The following is a 16053-nucleotide window of genomic DNA, read 5'->3' on the forward strand; positions in this document are numbered from 1 at the left end:
TAACAGGGATAGTAGACAGCTTTCCCTCACCTTTTATCTGCAGCTTTCACAAGGATGCTACAATTAAGAGCAAAGAAGCACTCTGAAGCACTGTCCTTTAACACTACTTGCTTGTCTATAGGAAATAAGAGAGAAGTTGAGAACCGAGCTGTAAACAGATGTAAACAAAAAGTTCCTTTTTGGTGGAGTAAGTGACTGACATCGTTGAATGACAATTCCAGACACTGTTATGCTGGCTTCAGCAGGAGAAGCAATTCAAGATGAAGGCAACTATTGTCTGCTGGTTAGTATCAACAGAAAAGTATCCAAGCACTACATAAAGTTTATTAAAATAACACCAGTGACTGAAATGGAAACAATAACAACTCCTTCAATTAAAACTAAGGATAACCAACGATGTCTCTCCTTCCAACTAACTTAACAGCCCATGAGAACAAAAAATGCAATATAGCACAAGACAGCTTGTCAAGAGAGAGGCATCACAGAACCTTGGAGAACTGTGCAATAATGTGGTGTGACTCTAACCAGAGAGAAAAGTGCATGCAGATTGGCTGTAACATCAGCAAAAATGTGACAGGAGAGCAGAAGTCAACAGGTAACTCTGGAGGGATGCAAGACAGTTAACAAGTAATAGCAAACTGACTGTTTAAAATAGCTGAAGAAGTCAGAATTAATCAAAAGGCTGTCTCTTCGGAAATGGCAACAGCAAGTCTGAAATTAAGTGATACTGGCTCCTCTGAAAACGTTATCCTTGCATCTCTGAGGTAATGCAAATAAAACTAAAATCCGATTTAAAAATACATTGCAAAACCCCTTTCACTCTGACAACATCTGAAAACCTCATGTGGCAGTAGGAATCTGAACTGTTCCAAGATTGAAAATACAGAACTGAAAAGTCTACTCGATGGATCAGACTTTTTAAAACGTTTTATTGAATTGAACATTAGACCTGGAGAGCACGAAGTTGGCAAAAATTCCTAGGGTTCACAAATACTTTAATACTCTTCACTGTAAGAGTGATTGGCATTAGCATATGGCACTAATGAAACAGAAATACACGCAGGATATGTTTTTTTATTTTTTTATTTTTCTATCACTAGCCATGGTTTTTTGTTTTTTTTAAAAAAACTACAAACTTGTAAAATAAGGGTGTTAATAGTATTAAAATAATTATGTATTTCAGAACTGTCACAGGGCAAGGAATGTATACTGTCCATTTTCAGAGAGACTGACTGTTTTAGTCTAATAAAAAAGTAGAATGTTTCCTTTTTGAATTCATTTAGCATCTCAAACTTAAGCTGACTTGAACACTTTGGGGGGAAAAAGAGCTTGCTTTAATCTACTTGTGGTAGACTGAAAAGTCTCATCCTTGTTAAACTGCATAACAGAACAAGCTGGTTTTATTAGTCATTTAACGAGGCCTGGAAGAAGTACAACCAATCTGACAAGTTTGCTCTCCAAAATTCAGAGCATGAGAGGAAGGTAAGAGATGTTCTGAAAAGAAATAGCAGTTAAGTGAGTTGTCACAACAGCAGCGCCTCAACACTGAAAACTGAATCACAAGTATATTGTTAATTTACTTGCAGCTTTACGGAGTAAGGATGGACTTATGAACCCAATTGAACAACCTAATGAATAAATAACCTCAGATGACAGCAGCTGCCATGTTGTCAAAAATGCAGAAGCTGTTTCTCTTCTATGCAAGCAGCAGGAGGAAAGTGTAACAAAATGCCTTCCCCCCCAGCAACCCACAGTGCCTCTGGTCTCTCTCTAAATAGCCCCTCTACCTCTGATTCTGTGCTGATAAACATGTTGAGAAACACATGTGGAAGTTGCAGTTCCTTCTTAAAAAAAATTATAAACAAACTACTTTGAATTCATACAATCCATAATTCACATTTCACAAGCTAAAGCCAATGATTGCACTGGTGAGCCACAGATTTCATATACCATAGCAGCCAAAAGTACAGATGATCATTTCAGATTCAGTTTTCATGACAAGAATTTGACTAAATGGGAAGACCGATTACAAGTGTCTAAATTTTATCAGTTCAGAGACACCTGGTCGAATCTTTGAAACGTTGTTTTCTTGTTTTGTGTACAAAGGACTCAATTTTCACATAATTCCCACATATTTCTGTGAAAACCCGAAGCTAAAATAACAAGATGTTTTTGCAGTTTAATTGACATAGTGTTACTTACTGCATTAGATCTCTTGGCAAGACCAAGCCTTGATTTTATTTATTTATGCTTTAATCAACGAATAAGAATCCAGGGTCACATTCTAAAATCCTGGCATATTCTGCAGCCATAGTTTGGTAAGAACACAAGAGATACACAGGATCTTATGCTCCTTTGTGCAATGTAAGACTCACCTTCTTTCAGTGCTTTATCCATGTTGTGAGAAATGACTACTCTCCTTGACGGAACAGAATCGTGGCAGCTCCCAGGCCAATTACTCTGAAATTCAAAGAGAACATTCATAAGAAGAAGGAATAAATCAAGAATGACAAAAATAGAACTGGAATGCAAGGTGGTAAGAGTGTGTTATTTGTATTTTTAATATAGATATTGGCACTCCAAATGATTAAAACACTCGAGTGTCAGTTTTCTATACATACACCATACATTGTACACTAAGCATACACGGATGCCCACTGTTGGGTATTGCACGTTCTACGACTTGCCGGATTATCTTCAGGTTGCTTTGTTTGTGGAAGGGAACTGCATCCATTTGAAACTCAATGCAAGTGAGCACAGGACATGAATTTAATAGAACAGCTGAAAATCCTACACTCGGTACTTTCACACCTTTGGAAGATGTCAGAGAGAGACGTCAATAGCAGATAAAAATGTTTACAGCCTACTGCCATGATGGGCTTTCATTTAGCCCCAGAAACCACTTTTAAAATAAAATTGAAGCCATTAGGTCTCTTACAGTAATTTTAAATTGCATTCTTTTGGGCTTCTTCCTTCAAAAACATGTCTGGCCACTGCATTTTAAGCTGATGTACAATACAAACATTTGTCTATTTTGAAGCATTAGTGTCTAAACAGGTGGGTGGACGAGGAAACATTTTTCAGGGTGTAGACAGAATTCTGTGATCCATGCTGTCCCTGTATAGAAAGGGGTATAATTAACATCAGAAATAGAAATCTGTCCCTGCTGCCACTCAGCTTATTTCACTCCTCTTGATGGGAAGTCAGACTCAGAGATGTAACTAACTAAAATTAGTGGTGGCAGACAATTTGGGAAGGAGCGTTAAGAGGCAGCTGTCCGGCTATACCAATTCATTTCTTACACAGAAAAAAGAAGAGCACAGCTCCACTGCGAGGAGATGGCACTTCCAAAGTGACCAATGACTCCAACATCCACCAAGCAGAGAATAGGAAAGCAGTAAAAACTTCATGGAGGGGTTAAGTAAAAACACCCTTACTTGTTTTTAAAGGCATGGTGCCATTATTTCAGCTGGTTTGCAGTTTACTACTCAGTGTATTTTGGTGTAATGTTCTTCTACAGCAGCTGGATGCACACAGTCTGGTATAAAACACATCTAAAGAGCCACAGGTGAAGGGGTCTCAGCACAACAACAAAATGAAGCTGTTCAGAGACTCTCGCACCTAACACACACCATTCCCACAGACACTTTCCAGGCTGCCAGAGTCCTCCTTCCACCCACAGTTAATTTCTTCCAGCATCTGGGTGAGCCAAAAAACACCCTCTAGGCTTCTTCCAGTCACTGCTGCCATCTCATAGCCATTTTTCTCCCCTCTTGACAAGAGTACCAATGGCAAGAGCAGCAAGACTTCAGCATGCCTCCACACGCAGCCCTTCTCACGCCTCCTTAACTACTGTTTCAATGCAAATAACTGTTTAACATGGAGAGGACTATCCAATTAATGAACCACCAGATCTCCACGGCCCCCTTTTACCTGAACACGATGCTGGTAGTAAGAGCTGAAGCTGTACCCACCTAAATGGTCCCCACAGATATTTTGATGTCTGGAAAGAACAACCAGGAGCAGTGTTTGTAAGGCTCCAACACATCACATCTGACTTATTTTATCATTCTTCCTCCACACCAAGCTGATTTACTGCTAGTCATACAAGCGCTTCAAGATTTCTCTCCTTTATTTGCAGCAGGATGTAAGATGATTCATAACCACACAAATTTAAAAGAGAAGGGAGAGACTCGCAGATACTTTAAACATCCCTAATACATTCTGGGGGGCAAAGGAAAGAAAAAGGAAAAAGAAAAAGGGATTCAGAGAGCTCTGCTAAGCAAAGGTGTTCAGGTCTTTCCGTAAATCTAGCTCCTAAGCATGAGGCCACAACCCAGACTGAAGCTAAATGCTGAGCATACTCAATCTTCTCTAATACTTACACTAGCTTGGGTACGCTGCAGGATTAACCTTTCTGCTAACCTGAGCCCTAACTGCACAGAGGTCAGCACCCCCAAACCCCCAACTTAGACATCAACGCTCCCCCTTTGTGCACAGCTTGCAGTGTTTTTTCCAGTCTGCAGCATCAGTAAGTACACTTGTGAGGCACTAGCCAGATTACTCACTTCAAAACTAGTTTCAGAACACCAGCTGAGATAAGAAAATTATAAATGCTGAGCTCTACTTTTGTCTCCTCACCAACCTCTCAATTCAGGACTTCTCTACAGCAGAGAAAGAAAACACAACAAAGGTTTTCAAATGTTTTAAGAGTGGATCCACAATTGTAACTAGCTCATTCCACAACGCAACAGCATGGAGCAACATACACAATTCCCCAATGCAGGCTTCCTACATCACTTGATTTTTTAACATTTCAGTCTTGAACACTCAGATTGAGAACAAAAGGCAACCATTGCCTCAGTATTTAGCAGGAAGAACTTCACTAAGATACAAACCCAAGTTTCAATTTGCTAGAGTATTTAATCGGCAGTGCTCTTTACAGCTGATACATCTGATTTCTAAAAGGCACTATTTATTTTAAAGGAGAAGCTGCTAACAGCATTGTTTAAAACGAGAAAGTTCAAGACAAATTATTAAAAAGAAATTTAAAGGTAAGAAGCAAATGACCATTAGCAGTGGTGATTTTGCAGTTACGCAAATGTAACTACTGAATAAAAAAAAAGATGCATGGTATATTGGCTTTTCTGAGAAATTTCCCATACCATTACAGATACTGAGAACACTCGCATGAACAGTCAGAGAAAATTACCGAGCAAGAAAGAAACCTATCTTCGACTTTGTTTAAAAGTAAATTTTCCAAGACAGGTAAGAATCAAATGTGTCAATAAACTCAAGCATTTAAACGCACTGAAGTGAGGCTGGTTGGGTTTGTTCAGGCTTAAGAAGAACAAGTTAAAGGGAGACCTACTGCTGTCACCAACGACTAGATGAGGTTAAAGAGAAGGAGCCACACTTTTTTTACAGCTGTATAGGACAAGGGGCAAAGGACAGAGGCTGTGACATGGGAAATTCCAATCAAATATAAGGTAAAATTACTTCAATCACAAGGCTGGTAAATACCAGAACAGAAGGCCTGGAAGGCCGTGGAACCTCCCATCCCTGGAGATATTCAAGACTGAAAAGGACAAGGCACTGAGCAACCTCTCCTAGTTGGACCTACTTCGAGGAGATTGGATTAGGTGACTTCCTGAGGTTCCTTCCAACCTGAATTATTCTGTGATTCAGGATGATCCGTCAGATCTGTGAACTTAATTTCACACCTGAGAACGGACCAGATCTTGAATTGCCTTCTCTAAAACAGCCGATCAAACCTGTTTTTTCTTTCAGTCTTAGCAACTTGCATTTAGCAAAATCTATTAAAACTTAATAGCTTAGCACTGTTTTTCAAAAATTCTGTGTCTGTGAGAATAAAGATGAATCAGCTAAATAAACAGTCACACCTGAGTTGGACAACATATGGCAACAGCCACCTTAAAAACCACAGTGACAGCTTGCTAACACGGGTTTACAGCACCTATGATAACAGAAGGCTTTCAGAAAATTCACATTCCAAACTCAGCTTTATCAACTGAGAGAATGAAAAATCCAGCAGATTTCACTGGAAGGTTTTCTTCCCACCCGTCTCAAGTCAGATGGGAGAACGCATGCAGATGTCTCATCTTGCAGAGAACAGGTTCAGCTAGAAAGCCTCGACTTGGATGCTTTCACATTTTTCTTCATGCCACTCATCTACAAGAAAACAGTGCTACATTTCATGAAGCAGTTGGCATAACCCTTACTGAACCAAACATGTTCATAAATGGATTTAACTTAGTCCAAAACTCTAGCTTAGCTGTTCCTTAAAACCCAGTATGTTCCCACTGCTTCTGACTTGTAGGAGTAGAGCCCAGTTTTGGTTACTGAGGTTACTGACAAAGAGGAATGAGAGAAACCAGCCTGAAATTTACTTCAGATTTGACAAAATGACTTACAAGCTGGGGGGAACACATTTGGAAAGAACACACAAAGAATGAAGTTGCTAACAAGTAGGGACGGCTGCTTCCTGGTGCAGTTTAAGTTTTCCCTGAACTTGCCTTTGTTTATGGCCTGGAGAGAAAAAAAAAAAAAAATAGGATGTGTGTATTTCCTGGAGACTTCTGAATAATGCTCATTGTTTGATACTTTTGAGAATGATTTAAGATGCAGACAAAAGTTTGAAAGGCCCAGGAAAATTTAAAAAAAAAAAAAAAAAAAAAAAAAGAAAAAAAAGAAAAACAAGACTGGCATTGAACTTAAGACAAGTTTTTGGGCTTCGCCTCCTAGAGAAGCAAAAATAATGTCATTTATAGGTTTAAAACAATTTAAGTAATTTAACACTGCCTTCAAAAGGAAAAATAATAATTAAGAAGGTATTTCAACAAGTACCCTACATAAATGGTTATTCAGAGGGAAGACAGAAACACCTTGCACTATATCAACCTCCAACAGTCAGGCATGAAACGCAATCCTTAAACCACGACAGACAGACACACGGCACAGGCAAGCCACACACTTCCTTACTCTGCTGTGGAATTAAAGCCAGAAGCAGAGAAAAATTAGCAATTATTTCTATTACATTAAATCAATTACAACAAAACTAAAACAGCACTCAGGACAGACCACACAACATGCTGCACATGTTTAATCTGTGCTCTACGAGGCAAGGACTACATCTACTGCAGCAGACAAGAACTCTCCAATTACTCATCACTGCTTGCTCCATCGCCCACTACCCCATTAACCTTCTTCTCTTTGTATAACATACATCAACATCAGACTGGACTTCTATGATAGAGAATTACAGCTTCAGATAATACTTTACTTAATTCTCCATCAGTTCAGCTTCAAGTGAGCCTGACAGATGTTTCCTTACGGTAGTGAATACTACTCCAGTCATGATGCAACACTCTGCCTCCCTTATGTTCCTAGAAAAGAGCAGACCATAAACAGACCATGTCCCATCATCTCACTATTCATTCTTCTGTGGTATAAATGAAAACAGTCCTATCTGTATAAATGAAAACAGTCCTATCTTCCAGAACACAGAGGTTTCAGTGATTACCCGACCTAAAGAGGAATGGTTTACCTGCATCTTCATTTTAATGCCAGATTCAAGAAAAATCCACATTCAGTGATGGAACAAGCCTTTAGAAACATAAAACATTGTTACAGAAATCCCCCTAAGTGGCCAAAACTCAAGAGCAAAACATTTCAAAAAATGCAGAGCTACTAAACAGCATCAAAGAAGAGTAATCAAATACGTTAGGAGCTGAATTTTAGAGAAACACTCGGAACCATCAGCACTCACAGGAACTAAAAGCAGGACATTAGAGTCACTGAGCTTTTTGCTGAAAACAAAACAAAAGCCAGCAGCATTTGTTTATTTTCTGTTATTGCTGTGAGGCAAACCAGGTGGCTCATTCTCTATAGAGAGTATCATTCATTTAATCTGCATTTATAATGCAGCACCTGAATCTAATAAAGAACTCCTTGTTGTTTGCATTACTTAAATGCAGTTGATAAACCAACCACGTTACTTAGAGACTTTGCTTTGAATCAGAGTCAAAATGCTGCAAAGAAAACTCTGTCCTGCCAGTTTTTTTGGTGAAATCACAACTTACACTGGAAATGTGGGAAAACGTGTTCTCCTTCCCACTGCCACAGTTAACGTGACTCTTCAGGGAAGTCAAAGCCATCTCCCCTCTAGAACTACACAAACTGACAGCAGTGCAGGGAATGAGCTTGAATTAAAAAAGGTGGCATGTAACAAATCCCCTCCAGAGCAATCTTTGGTGTTAGCACATCTGCTTGCACTTGAGAGGTGAAAATCTCCTTTGGGACTTACACATTTTAACTGAAGTGCTATTGGTTTGCCATGCCTTTTTGCTGTCTTGCATCTCACTGTCCTCCTCTGCCACAAATCATCTGGTCCTAGAATGGCTCCTGAACAGTGCCGAAAAATATCCAATAACGTAATGTACAATTTCACAGTGTCATTTGATTGTTATTGTTTAAGTATGAATAGGAACTACTTGCCAATATTATTAACTCCTGTAGGTATGTGAATGAATAACTAAAATTATAATTTGACTGTACATCTCTCTTCCATTCTCTTTCATGTAAAAATATTAAAAGAATACAGGGGAAAAACAAGCTTTTTGGGGAACCTAGAGCACTGCCCAGCTATACCTTGAGATCAGAGCTCTCACACAGAGATAGACTACGTTGAAAACGCACTTCATTGTGAGGATATAAATGCATCCCTTTCTTTGCAGTTCTCAGCAGGTTTCAAATGCCCTTACTGAGATACCCAATTTTAACAGAAGTCTTAATCTTTCAAGTCTCAAAGGGGAAAAACAATATTTAGGACAAGGCAAAGCTTCGTATTTGGAAGGATGGGTTTCACTAGAAGCAAATTCAAACACGATGAAAAAAGGAATACACTTCACATTGCTAAGTCCAGACTTGCAGTGTTGCCTTTCCTCACCTGCATTATTCACTGGCATGAACAGATTCATGAAATTCAACAGCGCTAAACTCGCACTGTAAGTACCTGTAGAATAGAGAACTTAACAAAAAAAAAAAACTCTGATTTTTCAGCACAGCGTGAAGAGCTCGATCCGAGTCCCTTTGAAGTTGATTGAGTACTCCCACTCACTTTCCAAGAGCTGAGCCTGACTCCCACTAGAGTAAATATTTATTGCCGTATGCTTTTTTTCCCCTCATATGTTAACCCCAGTATGAAAATCGTTCAAAGAATGATAAATGAGCATATCTGCCTCGAGCTCACATACATATAACAAATGCAAAAGAAGATTGTATCTGTAAAACACACACACAAAAAGTGTTACACCAACGTAGGGTTCTTTCCTACTCTTGAAGGACGAAAGATGTGATAAGGTTGAAGGAATTCTAGCTTCACTGTCTTCCTGCTACCAGCTCCCAGAAGAGACAATACAGCATCATAAGGCCCCATGACAATGGGAAAGTAACAACTGAATGGTAATAAGAAGGCAGAAGAAGAATGGGATGTATAATAAAAAGATTAACCTACTTTTTTTTTTTTAATTAAATGTACAACAGATACTTGCAAATAAAAACCTTAGTGGATGGCCTACATTTCTATATGCTGCTTATCCAGACATTGTTATTTTCTCGACCTACATGTTGCTGAAGCACCAATCAGGAAAATTGCTGAACATACACAAAATGATGTTCAGAAGAAGTACTTCAAGGAGCTTAGGAGACTTTAAGCCATTTTGTGTCAAAAAAAAAAAAAAAAAAAAATACGTACATATAAATATATATAAAAACAAAACTGTAAACTGAAGCCATGAGAAACCCAAGCAAGACGCCTGGAACTATAGCTTTTGAAAAGAAAGGGTAAAATACCTCACTCCTTTTTAGACAATCCCTTCCTTTCATACAACCAGATTAAATTTTGATAACAGTGCAAGGAAGGAAGAAAGAAAAGTTTTTAACTGGATCAGAGGGAGAGTAAATAAACAATCCCAGAAGGAGGCCTGGAGTTGGTACTGCTGCTTTGGCAGGGACTTTCAAACACAAGATTGCAATTCTTTTCTGAAATAACCAACACACCCCACAGAGCTCCAACAGATCCAAACACCGCATACTAGACCATGCAAAACAAGAGCAGGCGTGCACTACCTATACAGGCGAATCCAATGGATGGGCACAGGCAGAGGAAAACAATGAGAAACAGGCAGAAACAGACCACAAAAACAACATTCACAGAGGGCACACTCATCGAAATGACTGCATTTGTCTCTGGACATTTCTACTTTCCCTCCTGTTCAGTGGGCTCAGCCACTGTGTTTTTCACAAAGAGAAGAGCTATAAATTCAATTATTTTTTATTTTTTATTTTTTTTCCTTCAATGCTGGGCTTCCCAAATTAAACTGATTTTTCACTGTTTGTTTTCACAAATCTGCCAGGTTGCTCCTCATTGCAGCAGTGGGGAGATTTCAGTTATTGAGTTTATGGAAAGGTTCTTTGCAGTACATATAGCATTTGTTCTCTTAGAAGTGACTTAATACACACACAGATGTTCAGAAAAGGATGCCAGCACATAAGTGTCACTGGAACTATAGCACTACTGCTTAAGTATGCAAATCTACAGATCTGAAGAGATTTATTAGCGATGCATTTTTCCCTTATAAGGCAGCTGAACGGTAAAATGCAAAACCAAACCATCCCTTACTAACCAGGACTCCTTAGGAACTTCATACGCATCGCTACAACAAAAACCAGCAGAACCATCCTTTGCTGTGCTTGCTTAACACTACATACAGGACAGGTACCTTCTGCCTATCATTTGCTGACTTTCTGCATAACATCTTCTAATTTTTCTTCTTCTCCCGTTCATTTGCCTCCTAATCTCCTACCCTGAGGCCAAAACCAGTATAACATGTGCCCACTGCCACAACTGGATTGTAGACACCCCTCTGCATGTTGTATTACTTGCTGAAGCCACCAACCCCCAGCCAAACCAACCTGTCTACAGACAACAGTGTTCTGCCAGCTTCCCTTAAACACGGGCCTGGAAAAACGTACTCACAAGCACAGTCCCCTTCCCTCCACGGGTTAAAGGAGGGAAAAATAAAGCAGGGCTGCAGCTCGTTAGCTGAGCTGATTGGCAAGACAGCCCACTACATTGGTGAATGATGCCTGACAGGTCCTCTGCCCTGTCAGCACCCCGTGCTTTCTGCAACTTCGGCTGCAGACGAAGACAAGCGACAGCACAAGTTATTTACCTGCTGCTGACAAGAACAAGGCACGGACCAGGTGTAACGAGACGCAGCTAGGCTGTACGGCGAGGTGGCACAAACCATGCCTGTTTGTCCTCCCAAAGCGCTCTCAGATACCCCGTGTGATGCTGTCAAAGCGACACAGAGCTTGGGTGCTGCTCTCTGCTGCCGAGCACCTCACCTGCTAACACCCCACCGAGGTCTGAGCTCACCGGGGAGCAGACAGGGGCACCGATCCACGGTGTCCAACACCACATCCCTGCCACCGGTGTGCAGAGCTGGAGATCCCCGTTCCCAGCAGCAGCAGCTTTCCAAGCCTGGCTTAGGAACAGCTCTGGAGCGACCGGAGCGGATGGCAACCAAGTTACTTCGGCTCGCTCCTCTACCAGGACTCCCCAACCCTTGTGCCACCCGCACCCTGACAGGCTGCGGGGCGTCCCCTCGCACAGCCCCGAGGCGGGGGGGGGGGTCCCGGGGCGCCACTTACCGCCGGCAGCCGCGGCCGGGGAGCAGCGGGGCGGGCGGCCGGGGGCAGGCGGCGGCGGCGGCGGCCGAGCAGGCCGAGCAGGGCGCCCAGCGCGGCGGCGGCGGCGGCGCAGCCCGCGTAGAGGGCGAGGCGGAGCAGCGGCAGAGCCAGGCAGAGCGGCCCGCGGCCCCCCGCCTCCTCCTGCCGGCCCAGGTAGGCGACGGAGGCGGCCAGCAGCGCCAGCCCCGCCGCCAGCACCACGCGGGGCGCGCCGCGCTCCCCGTCCTCTTCGTCTTCGGCCGCCTCCTCCTCCTCCTCCTCGTCGTCGCCGCTGCGGCTGCCGTGCGAGCACGGAGGGGGAGCGGCGGCGGCGGCGCTGGCGGCGCCCCCCGTTGCCTCGGGCTGGCCGGCCGTGCCGCTAGCGCTGTCGGCGGCGGGGAACATGCTGCTCGGGGCGCCGCGGGCTCGCAGCGCATCTCCCGCTAGCCGCCGCAGCCCCCCGCCGAGGCGGCCGCTGCCGGGGCCCCTCTCCTCCTCCTCCTCCGCCTCCTCCGCCGCCGCCTCCCCTTCGGTCTCCGCCGCCCGCCGCCACTGGCACCGCTGCGGCCGCCGGGGGAGCCGGAGCTCATGCCCGGCGGCGGCGCGGCGCGGCTCGGCTCGGCTGGGCTCGGCGCGGGGCGGCTCGGCCGCTTCCTGGAGGCAGCCCCGGCGCGGGGAGGAGGCGGAGGCGGGGCCGCGGCTGGGGCCGGGGCCGGCCGGGAGGCCCCGCGCAGGCCGGGAGGAGACGGGCGGCACCCGCAGCCCCTCCGCAGCCAGCCTGCGCTCGGCCCCTCAGCCTAAACAGCGGGGTTTTGGGGGTAAAGAGGTGGTGGAGCGGGGAAAGGGGACGACAGCGACCTCACTAACCGGCCCCAAGGGATGCCCACCGCTGCCCTGCCGCCGGTGATCCGTAGCGCGGCACCTGGTCCTAACAAGTCCTGAGGGGGGCAAAAGCTTTGCCATGTTCCACACGGTTACCCTGCTGAGGTTGGAGACACCCCGAGTTATTCCCATTCAGCATTCGCTGCTGTAAGATTAATGCTACAATTCCTATGAAAAAAAAAAAAAAAGGGTGAACGCCAAAGCCCTAATCTCGTGAATGCTTGGATCTCTCTGTAATCTCAAGAGCGCAAGCAACCACTTTAAAACTAAGCTCTGAATTTTCCAGCGCTTCTGAGATATTGCACAAGTCAAGGCCAGGAGCTGGCATATTCAGCTACAGCCCTAACATTGCTCTCCAGAGATCGTTTAGGGCTCAGTTGGTGGCGCAGAACTGTAATGGAAGCAAGGACAACGCACAGTATTTTTTAAGCTAGTTCTAACCTAACCCACAGAACAGCCTGACTTGTGTATCAGATTGTCTCCATACATACGTGTCTTTTCCTTTTAAAGTTTTGCACTGAAATCTATTTCCTCTCAAAATAGTGAAGTAGTTTTGTGGCGATTTCAGCCCCCATTTCAGTCACTGACCAAAAGAGACTCTGCTCCTTAAGCTGATCTTTTATGGTAGCTTAGATATAGTTTTATTGTATGGTTTATTCTATTTAGTGGATATTAAATTGCACAAAGCTCATTTAAGCACTAGCTCAAACCATCCAGGGTGTCCAAAAGTGATTACTTGAGTAATGTGTCTAATGTGATTAAAGGTGAAAATCAGCATATGCAGAAAGTGAAAACACTACTGCAATGACAGTGCCAAAGCATCCCGATGCTGCACCAAAGGGCTTGACGTACAAGGTTCTTTCAATATCTCTGGTCATTATGGCCAACAGCGAGATTCTTGCAGAGGCCAAGAGCTTTTGGAGAAGGCCCAACATGCCAGAAGGTTTCCTGTAATGTTATTTTACTCTCATCAGGTAGAAAACAAAAAGCAGAGATCCAACTCCCAGCACACACTTAATTCCTCAGAGTTCAGAAAATATGAGGCTCTGGACTGCATTCAACATCTATTCTGGGATCTCAAGAGCCACACAAGAAACAAGACAGAGTGTGGAGAGGCCTTCTACAGCAAATGCATTCAGGAAACTGCCTGGGCCTCTGTCAAAACTACTTAAGGGAATTAAATTTTTAAATTAACCTGAAGCAGAGCTTGTAATACTGTTAGTTCTGTGTAAACAGAGATTATTTTCTCATTAGAGTATTAATTCTCAGAAGTGGAGAGGAAGATAAAAAATAAACCTAACTACAATGAAGGTTTAGTCCTGCAGTGCTTACGCACAAAAACAGTTCTTGTCTGAATGAGTAATCCTACCAATTTTAGTCAGGATTTACACATCATACCCTGAATTAGATATATCTAAATCAGTTCAAGTGTATATCCATAGAGCTAGAGGGAGCTTTGATTGTTTTTCTTTTAGTTTTTAATAAGATTCTATGACTTTCCAACCTGACATACAGTTCCTAATATTTTAGATGATGTCCTAGCTCCATGCAAGTCAGTGGCAATTTTCAAGTTCAATTCAGTGTTATTTGAATTCCCCGTTTTGTACTTTATAAAATATGTTTCTGTAGAATATAAAAAGGACTTCAGAAGTGTTTTTTTTGGACTGGGGATTATGTTATTATCTTTCTATAACTATTTCAATCCTTCATGGAATTAGTTTGTGAGATAAGCTATTCAAACTCTACCTTTTTCAAGCATTACAGCAAATATATTTCCTACAAAGAGAAGAGTTTATCTCATTTTAAAACAGAAATTATGTCTAATTTAGGTGAAGAGTCAGCATCTTCACTTTTCTCCTTTGAGCAAAGAGTATAATTAACTTGTTTATAACATATCCTATACCAAGCCCCAAAACTGAGATACAGTCAATTTTGTATCTCTCCTTAGAGTGACAGTCTTGCAACTTTTAACTTCACAGTACTGCAAACTTTTAACTTTTATAAATTTGCACCTTCAAAATGTTTAGACAAGCTTAATGCTATAGCAAAGGCTTTCTTTCATTTGCTTAGTCTTTTGTGGGACTTTCTGGTTCAAATCACAGAATCACACAGAATCACAGAACTGTAGGGGTTGGAAGGGACCTCAAAAGATCATCGGGTCCAACCCCCTGCCAAAACAGGTTCCTCAGAGCATGTTGCTGTAGAGGTTGGCAATTTACTGCTATCACATACTATCTTTCTTATAAGCTCCGTTCCTCGCTTACTGAAAATTAGTTGAATTGCTCTCATATGAAGAGCACTTTTTATTTTGTTGACTGAATTTCTGCAGAATTTGTAAGTTAGGCCAAGTACTTTACAAATATTAACTGATTTATTCTCATTATACGTTTTTACAATTGGTGTATTTTGCCTGTTTGCAAATAGGAACCTGATGCACAGGAAAAACAAAGGCAAAAGTACCTACTTAATGTGTAATGTGAGATAACAGAGAGAATTTTTGGAATGCTCAGTGTTTTGTAGTACTTGGTGTTTTCCAAATACAGCTCCCACTGACTTCAACTGCAGTTGTGATTATTCAACATTTCAACAGTGCAAGGTTCCTGAAAAATGAGAATGAAATACATCATGAAATATGAAAAGTTAATTGAAGTGAGTTGAAGAACCTCCATTAAACACTGTAGCAGTAGTAATACAATCTGGTTAACACAGGGGAATTCAGTTACGTTATCAGATTTTCTTTCTGTACTTGTAGTACTCTGCCATGTTCACTGTATGTATTTTAAAATGTGTGTTTGTATATATGCGCACATACATACACATACTCTGTGTGTGTCTATATTCATGTGCCAAATTAAATAGGGCCGTATACACAACAGTTGTCTTGGCTGCACAGCCTGATTCAACTCAAAATTCAATATGCTAATAAAAAAAAAAAAAAAAAAACAAAAAAAAAACATGATCATGTCATTAAATCTCTTTCATAATGAATAACAGGACCATTTTTGTTTGTTTGTTTTAGTTTTGAATCTTTCTTTTCACGGTTCTTTCCTACTTTCTTAAAAAGTCACATTGCTGCTGTTAAAGGCACACCAAGGTCTGCTATTTCAGCTGCCCCCTCAAAAGAGCTGGAATCTTTCCCACCCTCACACAGGACACTACCACTTACAGTGGCAGACCATTAGTGGTAGTTGCCACCCAGCTCATCAGCGCCAGAAGCAATGAAGCTCTGCCTGAAGGCTTCATCCGTTTATCTTCAGTAATTACCGTGAAATTCAAGGATGTGGAGATGAGGGTGAATCTTGAGGGAGGGACGTTTGCTGGTAGAAACGGGTACTTCCATCTGCTCCTCAAATTTGTCTCCATCACCTTCATGTGAGACCTCATCACCTCAACCAGGAGCACCACCACCTCAACCTG

At 42.3% G+C, this 16053-nt stretch overlaps 1 protein-coding gene across 2 annotated transcripts in view; it reads right to left on the reverse strand.

The window, feature by feature from the left end:
- SNX25 (sorting nexin 25) overlaps nt 1-15918 on the reverse strand; it is an 83374-nt gene extending 67456 nt beyond the window's left edge. The window contains exons 1-2 of one of the 2 annotated variants that reach the window (XM_032187012.1): nt 15901-15918; nt 2376-2460 (exon numbers count right to left, since the gene is read on the reverse strand). In XM_032187012.1, coding sequence (XP_032042903.1) covers nt 2376-2397 — 22 coding nt within the window. In that variant the 5' untranslated portion in view covers nt 2398-2460; nt 15901-15918. Of the gene's footprint in view, nt 1-2375; nt 2461-11736; nt 11756-15900 lie in introns of those variants that run through there. The other variant, XM_032187011.1, reaches the window with a different exon arrangement.
- Nucleotides 15919-16053: the final 135 nt, after the last annotated feature.

The sequence above is a fragment of the Aythya fuligula genome, chromosome 4 (assembly GCF_009819795.1).
Source record: "Aythya fuligula isolate bAytFul2 chromosome 4, bAytFul2.pri, whole genome shotgun sequence".
In the NCBI taxonomy this organism is placed as follows: Eukaryota; Metazoa; Chordata; class Aves; order Anseriformes; family Anatidae; genus Aythya; species Aythya fuligula.